The 17,295-nt window shown below is 47.6% G+C and overlaps 1 protein-coding gene across 1 annotated transcript in view; it reads left to right on the plus strand.

Moving 5' to 3' along the window:
- The first annotated feature begins 3,282 nt into the window (after positions 1 to 3,282).
- The window catches only part of ANKRD13D (ankyrin repeat domain 13D), a 159,573-nt gene continuing 145,560 nt past the window's right edge, over positions 3,283 to 17,295 (plus strand). Inside the window, exon 1 of the mRNA XM_078657785.1 lies at positions 3,283 to 3,946. Coding sequence (XP_078513911.1) covers positions 3,857 to 3,946 — 90 coding nt within the window. The 5' untranslated portion in view covers positions 3,283 to 3,856. The remainder of the gene's footprint in view (positions 3,947 to 17,295) is intronic.

Genomic DNA, 17,295 nt, shown 5'->3' on the forward strand with positions numbered 1-17,295 from the left:
CAAGGAGGAGAGCTTTGAGGTCAGTTTTGAAGGCCTGGGAAGAGGTGGTGGTCCGGAGCTGAGGCGAAAGTGAGTTCCAGATTCTCACTGCGTTGCCTGAAAAGGATTGGGCCATCGACCTTTCCTTCTTGAAAGTGGGAGGTTCAAGCAATAGATTTTCCGCGTTACGTGATGGTCTAGACCCTCCAGAGAGTTTCAGTTTATTCACCAGGTAGCGAGGAGAGGAGGAGTGCATGGCTTTGTGGGTGATACAGGCAGTCTTGTAGATAGATCTTGCCTCAATGGGAAGCCAACGGAGGGTGGATAAAATGTGTGTGATGTGGTCGCTTCTTTTGGCCTCATATATGAAACGAGCTGCTGAATGGAGTACAGATTTAAGGGGGGGCAGTTGGGATTTGGGGAGGCTAGTAAGAAGAGAGTTGTAGTAGTCCAGTCTATAGAGCCAGCGATTGGACCAGCGTTTTAAGGTCATGCTCCGAGAAGAAGCGACGAATCCCCCAAAGAAGGCACAGTTGGTATCGAGCAGAATTTGCAATGGAATTTATGTGGGAGAGTAGATTGAGTTTTATGTCAAGTATGACACCAAGGGATTTTGCGCTGTCGACAAGGATGGGTTTATTGTTAAGTAGATTCATCTGATCCATCCATGATTGAACCGGGGGACGAGAACGTGAGGAGAGGAGGAGGAATTCAGTTTTAGAGGGATTCAGAATCAGTTGATGAGTAAACATCCAGTTTTGAATGGAGTCGAGAGTAGAGCTTAGGATGGAGAGATCGTGAATGGCGGCAACCTTGAGGTAGATTTGAGTGTCATCCGCATAGAGATAGTAGTGGATCCCGGATTTACTTAGGAGATTTCCCAGTGGTTCTAAATAGAGATTGAACAATGTGGGTGCAAGTGTAGAGCCTTGGGAACACCTTGACCTACCGCCAAAGGAGAAGAAAGACTATTCACTATTTTGATCATTTGGGATCTATCAGAGAGGAAGGAAGCAAACCATTTAAACACAGTGCCCTCCATGCCCATTCTCTGTAGGAGAGTGTTGTGATTGACAGTGTCAAAGGCTGCAGAAAGGTCAAGGAGAATAAGAAGACAAGACTCCCCAGAATCGAGTATCCGCAGTGCGTCATCAATCACTTGCAGCAGTGCTGTTTCAGTGCTGCAGTTTTGAATTAAGCCGGACTGGAAATTGTCAAGAAGATCATTGTCCTTGATATGACGGGAGAGTTGTTTCGCTACACATCTTTCTGTGATTTTCGCAAGAAAAGGTAGGTTAGTAATGGGGCGGTAGTTGTTGAGGTCGTTCACATCAGCAGTGGGTTTTTTAAGCAGAGGGGTGACCTGCCCAGTTTTGAAGGAAATAGGAAGGGAGCCTTGACAGAGGGAGAGGTTAACCAAAGTGGTCCAATAGGACAGAGAATGGGAATAGAAGTCAATGGCAATGGCACTAGGGATGGGGTCAAGAGAATGGTTGGAGGGCTTTGTGTCGAGGATGAATTTGAGGAGGGCATCTTTGGAGATGGGGTCAAAGTTCTGCCAAATGGCTAAGGATTAGCGCTCCTCTGGAGGGGTAGGATGACTGACCTGATCCACAAGTGATTTCACTTTTTTGTCAAAGAATATTGCGAATTCCGCTGCTTTCTTTGTAGAATCTTCCACCTTGGAGGTTGGGGGAGAGCAGGTTGGATTCTTGATGAGATCGAATAGTTTTTTGGGTCTATTCTTGGCTGAGTCGAGGAGGGTTCTGAAGTATGTCGCTTTTCCCAGGAAGATGTGCTTGTGGTACACTGATCTTGCTGAACGAAGCGTGGCTAAATTATCGGTGGAGGGCGCTTGTCTCCATTGTTTCTCCAAGAATCTTAGGTACTTCCTTTCTTCATAGAGGGATTTGTTGAACCAAGGTGCTGAGTGGGCCTTTTCTTTTTGCTTTGGTGAGGAGCGACGTTATTGATTTCGACTGCAAGGACTGCGAGGCATTGGGAGGTGTGTTAACATCTAGGTTCAGGTCTGGCCTTGGAAGTGAAAGCAAAGCTGATTCACAGAGGGTACCGAGGTCACGGAACCAGGAGGTAGCCCTCTTCGGTTGGCCGAGAGTTATAGAGTGTGATAGGTGAAGAGAGAATGAGATGAGGAGGTGGTCAGACCAGTCTACATAAAAAGGGGTAGCGATAGTAAGCATGCCTGTTTTCGAAATGACAAGGTACAGGATTGCGCCATAGAGTGTGTTGTTTCTGTGCAGTGTTGGATAAGATCGTTTGCAGAGGAAGGTGGCCTGCAAATTCGCAGAGGAGTCTTGAGACTAGCCCCAGTGGAGATTGAAGTTACCCACGATGATCTGATTGTCACTTTGCGAGTATTGGTCGCTAATGAAGTCAGTGAGTTCCTCCATAAACGAGGGGCCGCTACAAGGCGGGCGGTAAATGGCATGGAATCTGAGGGGTGAGCGGTGGTGCAATGGAAGTTCAAGGGATAGGCATTCAAAAGTGCAGAAAGAGCTGTTAGGGAAAGCCTTAAGTTCCCAGTCCCTCCTTCCTTCATGCAGTCCCTCCCTCTCTTAGCCCGTCCTCCCGCAGTATCTCCTCCCTCACTCTGTCTCTCTTCTTCCTCACTCCTGCCATCACTGCCTTCTCCATCCCTGAAGTTGCCCTCCCCGGAGTCCCTCCTTTCTCTCTGAAGTCCCCCCTTCCTGCCATCAGTCCGTCCTCTCTCCCTGAAGTTCCTCCTCCCTCAGTCCCTCCTTCCTGCCTCCCTTGGGCTCTCCTCCCTCGCTCAGTCTTTCCTCCGTCACTCCATCAGTCCCTCCAACCTCACTCAGTCTCTCCTCCCTCACTCTGTCTCTCCACACTCCCTCAGATCCTCCTTCCTGCCTCCCTCGGGCTCTCCTCCCTCGCTCATTCTCTCCTCCCTCACTCCATCAGTCCCCCTTTCCTCTCTGTAGTCCCTCCTTCCTTCCATTAGTCCCTCCTCTCTTCCTGAAGTTCCTCCTCCCGTAGTCCCTCCTTCCTGCTTCCCTGAGTCTCTCCTCAATCTTTCTCTCCTCCCTCACTCCATCAGTCCCTCCTCTCTGCCTCCCTCTGTCCCTCCTTCCTGCCTCTCTCACTCTTTCCTCAATCTCTCCTCCATCACTCCCTAAGTCCTTGCCTCCTCACTCTATCAGTCCCTCTCTCGGGCTCTCTCCCTCCCTCTGTCTCTCACACTCCATCAGTCCCTCCTCCCTCGGTCCCTCCTTCCTTCCTCCCTCACTCCTCCCCCGCCCCAGCCCTCCTCGCCCCTCCCCTGACACACAAAGCCAGGCTGCGCCCAGGCCCCGGTCGACAGTTGAGGAGCTGCGGCGGCCCCTGCGGCACAGGAGGGGCGCCCCCGCCGTTTCCATGGTGACCCGGAGGTGCTTGGTGGCGCCCCCCGCTCCCGCGGGGCGGAGCTGACAACATACCCCTCCCCGCTGAGACCCCCCCCCCTCCGCCGGTACACCCCCCGGTTCACCCTCTCCCGCCCCCGGTACACCCCCTCCCTCCGGGTCACCACATCAATAAAGACTTCCGCCCGCGGGCCGCAGCGCCATTTCCGGGTTCTCCGCCCGCGCGCCGCTCCCGCCCCCTCTGCGGCTTCATTCTGCTGATTCGTCCATTCTAACACCCCCCCTTCTCCTCGTCCGTGGGGGCGGCACTTCCGGCCCCCGGTGCGCCTCTTCCGGGGCCGCAGAGCAGAGGCCCGGCCGCTGCGGCAGGTGCACAGTGGGCCCCCAATACCCCCCTCTCCAAAGGCCCCTCCCACGGCACCCCCCCGCCTGGGTGAGACCCCCAACCCCCTCAGGACGCTCCCCCCTCCGCCCGTGGAGCAGAAGATGCAGGCGCCATGACGTGGGTGGCAGAAAGATACCCCCTGCACCTGCAGGTCTGGGGCAACCACTACCAGCAGCTGGAGGCCGAGCTGCTGAAGAACCAGGTGAGGGGCACAGAGGGGGCTGGGGGGCAATGCTGATGAGGAACCAGGTGAGGGGGCTGGGGGCAATGCTGATGAGGAACCAGGTGAGGGGGCATGGGGGGGGGCAGTGCTGCTGAGGAACCAGGTGAGATGGGCTGGGGGGCACAGAGGGGACTGGAAGGCAATGCTGCTGAAGGGACTGTGCTGCTGAAGAACCAGGTAGGGGGACAGGGGTGCCATAGGGGGCTGGCTGCTATGCTGCTGAGGAACCAGGTGAGAGGAGAGGGTCTGGGTCAGTGCTGCTGAAGAACCAGGTAGGGGCACAGAAGGGGCTGACTGCTATGTTTCTGAGGAACCAGGGGAAGGGGGCAATGCTGCTCAGGAACCAGGTGAGAGGAGGAGGGCACAGAAAGGGCTGGCGGCTGGCACACTGAGCAGGCCTGGCATACTGGATACTGTTGCTGAGGAACGAAGGGGCGGGGGGCATCGGGGAGTGCTGCTATGGAACCGGGTAAGGGCTAGAGGGTTGGCACAAAGGAGGCTGGGGCTCCTACTAAGAGGCTGTGGGGGCTGGCTGAGTTGGTATAGAGGGAGATGGCACACTACGCAGGCTTGACTGACTGGGTAGAGGTTGATATGCTAAGCAGACCTGGCATACTGGGCAGTGCTGCTAAAGAACCAAGTGAGACCCAGGCGAAGTTGGGGGACTGACAGACTGAGCAATGCTGCTGATGAACCAGTTGTGGCTTGTACAGTGGGTATAGAGCGACCTGGGTGCGGGCACACGGAGCAGGCCTGGCATACTGAACACAGTTGCTGAAGAACCAGACGAGTGCTACTGAGAAACGAGGCGGTGGGGGAGGGGAGTGCTGCTGTGGAACCAGGTAAGGGCTTGGGGGGTTGGTACAAAGGAGGCTGGCACTGCTGCTGAGGAACTAGGTGAGGCTGTGGGGGCTGGCAGGGTTGATACAGAGGGTGCTGGCACACTGGGCAGTGATCCTGAAGAACTAGAATGAGGCTGACCGAGTGGGTAGAGAGCGAGATGGCAGGCTTTGCAGAATGGGTAGAGGTTGGAGCCTTGAACAGTGCTGGAAACCGAACAGACTGGACATAATGTGTGGTGCTGCTGAAGAACCAAGTGAGACCCAGGCGAAGCTGGGGGACTGGCAGACTGAGTAGTGTTGCTGAAGAACCTGGTGAGACTTGCACAGAGAGACCAGGGTGCTGACACACTGGGCAGTGTGGCTGAATAACCTGGTGAGGATGGGGGAGCTGGCAAAGTGGGCACAGAGGGAGCTGGCACAATGGGCAGGCCTGGCTTGTGAGTCCAGGCCGAACCCAGGGTACTCTCAGACTGGTTAGGGACTGGTGTACTGGGCAGCCCTCCATACTGGGCAGTGGTCTACAAAATCCAGGGTGGACTGGTGTACTGAGCAGACCTGGCATACCGGGCAGTGCTCTGCAAGATCCAGGGGAGCCTGGGCAGAGTTGAGGACCTGGCAGACTTGGCAGGAGCTGGCATACTGAGTTCAGCTGGAAACTGGACAGATACCAGCCACATTCTAGGTGAGCTTCAATTTGGGCAGTAGATCTCCTGGAATACTATTTTAGTAGTCTTACCGCGATATACCAGAGCTGTTGCCACACAATGACATGTAGGACCTGCTTAAGCATGTGGATCATCTAGAAACATAATGCAGTAATACAGTCAGTTTGTGCAGAAATAGAAGAATCTGAATTGAGGGTGATTCGCAAAATCTTAGCTTTGTGAGCTGCATTTGGAGGTGTACACAGGCCTATTTGCGACAGTGTGTTGCACCATCAGTCGTAGTCTTCTCCCAAGAGATGGCGGTCACTTTTACCTGTGTTGAGTTAATTTAATATTTTAGAGTTCATCCACTGGGTGTAAGTCCGTCCTGCACTCTCATAGCTGAGATGGGGGCCAACTGATCAAATCTGATGAGGGTCAGTGTCCTCTATAATCAACAATTGACTCTGTTGGGTAATACAGTTGCTGTGTTCTGTGTAATCAAATACAAAAGCAGTCATATATCCTAAATTAACTTTTCAATAAATGACATTTAAGACAGTATATTTACGATAAGAGTACAACAAAAAAGACATGAGTTGTGAGAGGGTATTTTAACTCTTTTCTGGTTTGCAAAAGAATCAAATATGGCTGTCACAGGCACAATTAAATCGCGGCAAAACAAAGAAGATGACTATTGTGAATTTAGGTGACATAAAGTGACAAGTGAAGTCAGTGATAGGCTATATACATGACATATGTGACATAAATGAATGATTTCTTGTAAATGTTTCTGCCCTATATCCAATTTCGTAAAATGAATTCACAAGACCCAATAGTGATTTTATTTTTAAAGTCTGGTCAAGGAGACTGTATGGACATGAATGATAATATCATTGACGTTTCGACCCGGGAATTGCACAGATTGTCAAGCGTCAAGGCGGATCTTCCTCAGGACTGTGAGAAACGATGCGAACAGCCACACGAACAAGGAATCCGATAATTGGATTCTAGAGATGCGTAATGACTAACGGAGATCCGGTGCGGATGTCCTGCAGGGGATGGGAATCAGGTTGTCCTATTAAATAAAAGGACATAGTAGGGATCCTAAAGATCTTAAAGAGGTATCCTAGACTGGATCCTAAAGTGGTATCATAGACGTCCACCATCCGGTTGGAGTCTTGTGTTGAGTAAGATTGTCTAGAATATTTGAAGAGTTGGAGACATCCACCATCCGGTTGGAGTCTTGCAGTGTTGTATTTTGTATGGTAATTAAGGCTGCCAGAACGGTCTAAAACTTCAATGGTCGGAAATCAATGCCGCACGACTGGAATTCTCATCCATTCGAGTGTCATCGGCATAGGAAACTTTCTTCAGCTCAAAGGATCTGGTAAACTTCTACATTGGACGGATTTGAATATTGAAAATTAACGGTGATAGGCAGGATACCTGGAGGATGTCACGGCGAATTGTACCATATATCAGAGTTATTGTGCCTTAGGACTCTGTGCCCAACTGTGATCCTGTTTGCAGTTGAATGTGGTGTCAGCAGGCCTAACTTAACCCCTTCCATGCTCATGACGAGCTCAGCTCGTCATGCAGCACATTGCTCGTGACGAGCTGAGCTCGTCATGACCACACCCGTTTTTATTGCTGTCCAGCACAGCAGGGGAAACTCAAGCAGCGATGAAAACGTGCTGCTCTGAGCTTGTGGCTACACTAGGGATTGGTTTATGTGCACCATTGTACTGTATTACTGTGACCACATATATGCAGTTGTTTGTTTGAGTGCAGGTCATGCCGCTTCCTATAGAGTGGTGATTGGGCAGCTGCCTGGCATTGCAGTTTACAAAATATTTATTCACCTTCTTGGCTACTGTCAAACATTTACATGTGGCTAACACCTACTGTAGTAAATTAGCTTCCTTTTTATGTATTTTTTCTTAATAATAACTTTCATAGTAAAGTTAATAAAAGATCTAAATTAAAGTGTATAGCTCCCTACCACATTTAATCTCCTGACTGCTGTAAAACTTTGCTGAAACTTGCCGAGTTGTCGTATTGCTCCACAAGTCTCCTAAAACTCTATTTTATAATAATAATCCCCCAAATGTAGGACTTGCACCTGAAATCCACTGGCGGGGTCAAAGAAGTAATCCGGTCCTGAGGACCTTTCTCAGTAGAGCGTTGTGATGTGAGGAGGAGGACCCGGCAGCCAAGTGACTGGAGCTGCTCAATGCCATGTTCAGTCGCACTCTAGGACCAAGTCCCGGCAACCCTTACTGACCCAGCCTGAACCATCTGTACTCTTCAGTTCAGCCCAGCTTTCTAATCTGGCCAAAGAAAAGGAGATGAGACCACATGGTTACCAAATTCTATGCCGATCTTCTGGGGCCATACTTCAGCTGTACTCTCTGATCCAGCAGAGCAGGGACTAAGCACAAGCCTGATTGAGAGCTGGGTGGCCAGAGTGAGATTGTTTGTTTGCTTTTTTGTTTTTAGATTTTTATATAGCGTGAACTAGACCTGAGACATTTTGTATCAGAGCGCTTTACATGAGCATCAGTTTTGTTACAGAACAACACATTCATTTTTGTTGGGCACAGGGAGATTAAGTGATTTGCCCAGAATCACATAATGTTGAGTGTCATTTCCGAGACTCGAACCCGGTTCCTCAGCTTCGAGGTCCACCGCTCTAGCTGTAAGGTTACATCCTCTCTATTAAAGCACTGGCCCTTGAGCCCAGCACACAGGCTCTGTCATCGTAAAGGTGGTTCATGTGTTTGTGACTGATCCTCTTGACCCCGACTAGTCTTCCCAATACGGAGCGGTGCAACAAACCAAGCCCGGGGTCTCCCTCAGCCTATTTGAGGAGTCTGGAGGTGAGTGGAAGACACCCTGGAATGGGAAGGACAGTGGCTCTTGCTATAGTGGCAGGAAGTGGTGTGCCAGTGGCTTGTGCACAGTTTGTGCTTCGGGCCTGAAGCTTCGAAATATAGAATTAACCAAATCATTTCTGAATAAAATCTCCGCCTTGTAACAGAAAAAAAAGCTAAACGTGAAGTGGCTTGGTCATAGTTTATTGTGCACAGGCTGTACCTGGAGGGAAAATATCTGAACACTATATCTCGCACACTAACTGCTCCAGAACTATCCGTGAATTGAGGCTGGTGAATACTTTAACTTAAATAATCGAGTAAGTCAGCAGAACCTGATCTACTGAATCTGATCTCACTCGAGTTCGGTCCGACTAAGAAAGTTGACGAATTGTAGAAAACTACATAGCTGCGAAAGAGATCTTTATACCCATACCTTGTCCTTCAACCAAGTTTCTGTAAGACACAATAGGTATTATTTTTCTGATTCTAGCAGAAATGCAATCTCCTCTGCCTGCTTATTTAGTGAGCGACAATTGAGCTGCATGCCCTTTACTTTTGGGTGTAGCGATCCCTTGTGGCCAGCACAATCCTTGTCAATTCTGTTGCTTCCTTCCATACTGCCACTATGTCCATTCCCCACACATTCCCCCCCTCCCTTTAGTTTTAGTAGCTCCTCTATTAGTAAATAAACTTTCTTCTTTAAATGTGCCTGGGGCCAAAAAATATGAGGTATTGAAATATTGTACTCCCAGTCCTTCTCATACAAATCAATGCCCATCTGTTGGTTTCATTTAACCAGAATTCTACCATCCTGAGAAACAGCAAAGCTAATGTACATGTCATATGAAGCTGATATATAACCCTTAATTAAAGGTTTTCAGTATGTTTAATCCTGGTGAATCTTCAATTATTTTGTTGAGTTGTTAGGCACTTGTCAAGCCAGGATTGTTTTAGGCTCCCATATTTTAGGCCTTTGATCCTAATGGGCGGTGTTTCTAGCTTTAAGTCCTCAATAGGAAGCATCCTCACTTAATCATCAGATCACCAATTCTCAGTACCTGGGACTCTCTGAAGTTTGTAAGACAAATGTTCGGGAGGGCTTAGATTTGCAAAGTGGTGCTAGGTGGCCAGCACCGAGAATCTTTTGTCTTCTTCTAGCATACATGACCACTCCCACTCCCTAGACCTCCCTTTCCGCTTTTGGGAATTGAGGCTAATTTCTTGCACTAGCCCTGAACCACATGTCAGAACTTTATCACGTTAGCAGGCAGGCTTACAGGAGCGACACCAACCTAAAATTAACAGTGAGTCCAAAAACAAACAATGTACCCAAATATACAAAAACAGGGAGTAGTTTTAACATAAACAAGTTCCCATCAGTCCGCCATCGAGACCGCCCTTCATCATCTGGGATCTCTTGTGCATATATTTATCACATTCACATCCAGGGGTAAAAACCTGTGCTGGCAGATGGATACGCCATGCGCAGGAAAAACCACAGTGTTGTTACAGATGTGAAAAAAATGGCGTGTCTAGTGGAGAACTGAATAGCAGTGCTTTGAAAAAAGTGTGTTGTGAAAAGAAAGAGAAGAAGGCTCTAAAATTAGGTCGTGATCGGGAAAACAATTTTAATATACACCCTCACACTCCTAAATCAATAAAAACAGTGCAAAATTAATGGTATAACAAATGACCATTAAAAAAGATGTAAGGTCGACATGTTTCTGCAGACAAACGGAGTCTAGAGATCTCCTGCTGCTTCTTCAGGACCATTCGTGCTACTGCTAGATTAAGATAACGTAAACCATATCACCTGAAAGTGTATGTATAATCATCTTCTCATCCTAAAAATAGGAGAGAAAAATATGGATATGAGGGTACAGTGTCAAGGATACAAGTAAAAGAAAATAACATGCACAATGTGCCAACGTTATAATGTAGATTGTGCTAGTCGTAAGCAATTATTGACCAACACCTAAACCGTCAAGATCGGTCACAAATCACCAATTCAGTAAATTTGTACGTTTTGAATTCACTCACCCACGTGATGGGAAGGAATTCAAACTTACAAATTTACTGAATTGGTGATTTGTGACCGATCTTGACGGTTTAGGTGTTGGTCAATAATTGCTTACGACTAGCACAATCTACATTATAACGTTGGCACATTGTGCATGTTATTTTCTTTTACTTGTATCCTTGACACTGTACCCTCATATCCATATTTTTCTCTCCTATTTTTAGGATGAGAAGATGATTATACATACACTTTCAGGTGATATGGTTTACGTTATCTTAATCTAGCAGTAGCACGAATGGTCCTGAAGAAGCAGCAGGAGATCTCTAGACTCCGTTTGTCTGCAGAAACATGTCGACCTTACATCTTTTTTAATGGTCATTTGTTATACCATTAATTTTGCACTGTTTTTATTGATTTAGGAGTGTGAGGGTGTATATTTAAATTGTTTTCCCGATCACGACCTAATTTTAGAGCCTTCTTCTCTTTCTTTTCACAACACACTTTTTTCAAAGCACTGCTATTCAGTTCTCCACTAGACACGCCATTTTTTTCACATCTGTAACAACACTGTGGTTTTTCCTGCGCATGGCGTATCCATCTGCCAGCACAGGTTTTTACCCCTGGATGTGAATGTGATAAATATATGCACAAGAGATCCCAGATGATGAAGGGCGGTCTCGATGGCGGACTGATGGGAACTCGTTTATGTTAAAACTACTCCCTGTTGTTTTTGTATATTTGGGTACATTGTTTGTTTTTGGACTCACTGTTAATTTTAGGTTGGTGTCAATTCTGTTCAGGGGGTTTAACAGGTAGGGTCGATAAACTTACCCCTGGGACCTTCCTTGTGTTTGGTAGGCTTACAGGAGCACCACTGAAGTCGCATGTTTGAGCGCATTGAAACATATCTCTCTTTTGCGTTATTGTGTGTTTACATTTCTCTTTCATAAAGCTCTACACGCTACTGTTGAGTGTCTCTGAGTGCTTTGCGGAGGGGGATTTTCATGGGGATAAAGCTGGCTCAGGAGCGGGGTCTAAAGATGGGACCTAACGTATACACATGAATGCAGGTGCTGTGGGATGGAGGAGGACCAGTTGTAAAGGTAAACAAGTGGTCGGATAGATCTGGGTAGGTGTAGGTACATCGTGTCCTTGACAAGCCTGCTTTAAATCTTTGCAACAGGAGTTACCAAGATGAGACCGCCTTGGCAGACATAGCCATGCTTTAGTGAATGGGTCGGCAGTAAACCCTGGCCAGCCAACCGTGGATTCTGATGAAGAGGGCACTGTGCCCCAGGAAGATGGATGGTATGCAGTGGTGAGATGTTAACTGTTGGTGGGCCACTCCAAAGAGAGGGTCTTCAGTTTCTCTAGAGCTTGGGGAGTCTGCTTCTAGTCGGTTCGCATTGGTCAGGGGAAGGTAGTCTGTTTCTGAATACATGAATACTGCTGGGCTGTTGCCACTGGCAGGCCTCCGATGGCTCGGTGGTGGATGATGCTGGAAGACTCTAGAAAGGTGCCCAAGGGCGCGGGCCGGCGGTACCCTGCTGGCACTCTGCCAGTTCCCAATGACCTTTGTTTAGTTTTAGTTTTCTGGAGCTCGGTCGGCCTCGACGTTCATGCTGATGGTCCGGCTTCTTCTAACAAATCTTTGCTCGTGTAGAGGCGGCTGCTCAGGTGAGCTGGCACCTCGAAATAAACCCTCACTCTACTATGCCAACTTTTAGATTGGAGCATAGACGTATGTGTTTAAATGGAATCATTTGTAGTGATATCTTCAGCCATTTGGTGGCGCCATCGATATATACCGCAGCAATGTTTTATTTTTGTTCGGTTCCAGGAGTCGAGTTATGCACTTAAATGCCCTAACTCTTGTAGGGGCGGGGTGGCCCCTGTTGGGTGCGTTGGCACACTCGCTGCCACCCAGACAGAGGGAATGGAGGCCGCCACATCCCAGGGTGGCTCCTCGAAATGTAAAAGTAGAACCAGTGGACAGGCGGCCTCTGGCGCACCACAGATTTTTTAAACTTATTTATTTATTATTTGTTTTCAGGTTATAACAACACGTACTTGGGCCAGTTAGTGCGCTTTACAAGAGAGCAGGAAGTATGTTCTGGTTAAAAAACATGGTAAACAAGCTATTAGTCCCAGGATAACAAGGAGCAGACCGTTCCCACCTTACAGGATAAGCAGTAGATAGCCAACTATCATGGCAACCAAGAGAGCAGAGAAAACAAACAATTTGTAAGAAAGACCAGTCAAGTCAGCAGCGGAGAAGCGAAGATTCCCACTATAACCATCGTGTCTCTGTTAGGAGGATGTTGAGTTCCCTTTTGGATGTGAACAGACGAGAGGTTGAGCGAAGGGCTGGGGTGAAGGAGTTCCAAAGACTTGTTGCTCTACCAAAGAACGCCTCTCATGCGCCCTTCTTGCCTAAAAGGTGCAGGATCGAGCAGGAGGAACTGTCTGCTTCTTGATCCTTGTTGAACTCCAGAGGCTTTTCAGTTTTAAAAGGATCAGATATGCAAATTGTGTCCGTTTCAAGTCTGTCCAGCACCTTTTTCAAACGCAGATAACTCAAAAAGAACTGAATGGATTTACACTTTCGTGTTGCTATAGTCGCCCTAAGTGGCCCGTGTATGCCCAGACGTGGGTCCCGTGCTCGCTACACCACTAGATTCAAGCTAGCCTGGCTGATGAAGGGTGATGCCCTGAAACCAGTCCCAGGATGCTTGTTTCTGGTCCTCGAAGGACCTGGCCTGGCAGTTCGGGCTGGACTGTTCCCTTGGGTGCAGGGTCAAGACTGATGTGCATATGGCTAGGCCCAAACTGGGATGGCGTGGTGACCAAAAGACCGCTGGATTGAACCCAGATCTGTGACTGGGGGTGAATGTTTGCAGTGTTCAGCATTCCATCCATCATCTTTTGTGTTGTTACGGATTTACACTTCTCCATGATGTGGTATTTTCTGTGCATTGGTCAGTACATTTTGCTGTCTGTGAGAGAGTGTTCTATGACAAAGATTGTGGCTTGGTAATACTAACCCTGAGCTTAATAATCGGAGCATGCAAAGTTTGTACTAATTCACACTTCTCGTAGCAGCTAAATCAACAACATCCTCGGCTGCTTCAAAAAAGCTATTTTACATGCTTAAAAGCATATAACCAATTCACAAAAGTGAACTTTTACAATGATAACATTAGGCTATGAGAGAGCTGATGATTTTGGGGTCCCCCCTAACCTAGGGGGAGGACCAAGCAGATGCCTTGAACACAAAGAGCATAAACAAAAGTACATTTTGTTGAACTTCAGTGGTGGTCTCATCCTCTTAGGACCACCCCAAGCACAGTTATTGGCAAAAAAACAATCCCAACCAAAGGCCCTGCAAAGCATTATGGGACGAGATTAGCAGTGGGCAGTGAATATTATAGTATCCAATATCAAAATAATTCTACAAAGAGCTGCAGTTCACCTAGTCGTTACTAGATGTCCCTCACAAGTCAAATGCAAAGCATTGAAATTATTCTTACATCAAGCTGCAGTTCCACTAGTCGTTACTCGATGTCCCTCAGGAGTCAAATGCAAAACCATTGAAACCCTTTCATCAAGCATTTGCATTTGACTCGTGAGGGACATCTAGTAACCACCAGTTGAACTGCAGCTCTTTGTAGAATTATTTTGATATTGGATACTATATAATATTCGCTGCCCACTGCTAATCTCATCCCATAATGCTTTGCAGGGCCTTTGGTTGGGAATGTTTTTTTGCCAATAACTGTTTGGGGTGGTCCTAAGAGGATGGGACCACCACCAAATCATCCAATAAGATGTGCTTTTTTGTTTTCTAGGCATCTGTTTGGTACTCCCCTACGTTAGGGAGGTTCCCAAAATCACCACTTCTCTCACTGCTTGCTAATTTTTCAGTTTCACTTTTGTGAAAGTACTATATGCACTTGAGCATATAAAGATTGTAGGAGAGTAGGGTCTGCTTTCCTATGGTCACCCCACTTTTTGCTTCACTGGTTTTCGACTTAGATGTGGCTGTGGGCCTGCTAATCAGACCCACAGCCCTGCTGTTCTCTCTCTAAATTCACACCATGTACTTTATGTACATCATCAATTGGGATTTGGGTCACTCTTATGAGTCCCTGTACAGTGTACCATAGGTGCACCCAAGGCCTACCAGGGGCTGCAGCATACCTTTTGCCACCCCTGGCTGGCCATCCAAACTGACACAACTGGCTGATCACTCAGCTGGGGCAAGATCGTGCTTAGATATAGTATTCCTATATCTAACCTTCTATCTAGACACATATACACCTATAAGTCACTCCTATGGCAGGCCTTAACAATCCTGAAGGCAGAGTGCTTGGTTTTATGTGAGATGGTGCTCTAGCATGAGCTGAGCCTGTCTGCAGCTTTCGGAACCATGTCCTTATAGCTGTTCTAGGATATTGCCATACCATATACTCTTAAGTGCATTATGAACCTCGCGGTTAAATGCTAACTTTGGTTTGGCTTTATCAAAACATGTTGTGTAAGGTGTCATACGCTTTGGAATACTACCCCCTTGCCAGTTCTGGCGTCGGGGGTAGCATTCCACCCTTCTAGAGGGAGAAGACATGTTGTTCCTACGAATCCCGGTTAAAGTTAACCAGAGCCTCAGCATCACAAAATGGATGCTGCTGCCACAGACACAAGTCTGACCTCCTGCTGCTGGGAGTCCTTACAGCGAGGGAGGCTTGGACAATAGGTTTCCTGTCTTGGGAGGTGCTAGCACCACCCCAGACAGGCCATAGTGTATTGGGGCCGGGAGGGCTGAATGAAATGAGACACTGGCTGGGGCACACAAGGTGTCCCATGCATAGCCCGGTTCAAACCAGTTGCTGGGGCACTCCAGCCCCAGCTCTGGCGCGAAAGGGGAGAGGAGTTGGCCTAACAGCTAGGGCGCTCGACCTCGGACCTGGGGATCTGGGTTCGAGTCTCGGTAACGACGCCAAAACCTCCTGTGATTCTGGGCAAATCACTTAATCTCCCCGTGCCTCAAATGAATGTGTGTCCGTCCTCATGTAATGTAACTGGTGCTATGTGAAGCGCTCTGATACCTGATTCGGTTCGGGTCTAGTTCGCGCTATATAAAACTCTGCAAAAAAAAAAAAAAAGAAACTGGACAAAGGGAAAGGGGTGTAACCACCCCCTTCGCTGGTCCCACCCAAAGAAGGGACCTAGCAGGTAATCCAGCCCACCAGATTAGTATATAGGTAGGAGCTGAGTCTAGAGACTTTAGATTTATCCTGAACTGAAACTTGAAATGAAACTCTGGACCTTTGACGATCTCCTTCACAGAAGACGACTGAAGAATCTCTCTTGTGGTCAAGGAGTGACCACCCTGCACAAGCAGGCACCATCAAGCGATCAACGGTTTGCTCTTTCGACGCTCCTGCCGGAGCCCGAGCACAGAGCTTGAAAAGACCCGGACTTCCAGACATCCAACAGCCCGATCCACAGTCACAGCAGAGCAAGCAGATGCCTTGAACACAAAGAGCATAAACAAAAGCACATTTTGTTGAACTTCAGTGGTGGTCTCATCCTCTTAGGACCACCCCAAGCACAGTTATTGGCAAAAAAACAATCCCAACCAAAGGCCCTGCAAAGCATTATGGGACGAGATTAGCAGTGGGCAGTGAATATTATAGTATCCAATATCAAAATAATTCTACAAAGAGCTGCAGTTCACCTAGTCGTTACTAGATGTCCCTCACAAGTCAAATGCAAAGCATTGAAATTATTCTTACATCAAGCTGCAGTTCCACTAGTCGTTACTCGATGTCCCTCAGGAGTCAAATGCAAAACCATTGAAACCCTTTCATCAAGCATTTGCATTTGACTCGTGAGGGACATCTAGTAACCACCAGTTGAACTGCAGCTCTTTGTAGAATTATTTTGATATTGGATACTATATAATATTCGCTGCCCACTGCTAATCTCATCCCATAATGCTTTGCAGGGCCTTTGGTTGGGAATGTTTTTTTGCCAATAACTGTTTGGGGTGGTCCTAAGAGGATGGGACCACCACCAAATCATCCAATAAGATGTGCTTTTTTGTTTTCTAGGCATCTGTTTGGTACTCCCCTACGTTAGGGAGGTTCCCAAAATCACCACTTCTCTCACTGCTTGCTAATTTTTCAGTTTCACTTTTGTGAAAGTACTATATGCACTTGAGCATATAAAGATTGTAGGAGAGTAGGGTCTGCTTTCCTATGGTCACCCCACTTTTTGCTTCACTGGTTTTCGACTTAGATGTGGCTGTGGGCCTGCTAATCAGACCCACAGCCCTGCTGTTCTCTCTCTAAATTCACACCATGTACTTTATGTACATCATCAATTGGGATTTGGGTCACTCTTATGAGTCCCTGTACAGTGTACCATAGGTGCACCCAAGGCCTACCAGGGGCTGCAGCATACCTTTTGCCACCCCTGGCTGGCCATCCAAACTGACACAACTGGCTGATCACTCAGCTGGGGCAAGATCGTGCTTAGATATAGTATTCCTATATCTAACCTTCTATCTAGACACATATACACCTATAAGTCACTCCTATGGCAGGCCTTAACAATCCTGAAGGCAGAGTGCTTGGTTTTATGTGAGATGGTGCTCTAGCATGAGCTGAGCCTGTCTGCAGCTTTCGGAACCATGTCCTTATAGCTGTTCTAGGATATTGCCATACCATATACTCTTAAGTGCATTATGAACCTCGCGGTTAAATGCTAACTTTGGTTTGGCTTTATCAAAACATGTTGTGTAAGGTGTCATACGCTTTGGAATACTACCCCCTTGCCAGTTCTGGCGTCGGGGGTAGCATTCCACCCTTCTAGAGGGAGAAGACATGTTGTTCCTACGAATCCCGGTTAAAGTTAACCAGAGCCTCAGCATCACAAAATG

The sequence above is a fragment of the Lissotriton helveticus genome, chromosome 1_1, assembly GCF_964261635.1.
Source record: "Lissotriton helveticus chromosome 1_1, aLisHel1.1, whole genome shotgun sequence".
In the NCBI taxonomy this organism is placed as follows: domain Eukaryota; kingdom Metazoa; phylum Chordata; class Amphibia; order Caudata; family Salamandridae; genus Lissotriton; species Lissotriton helveticus.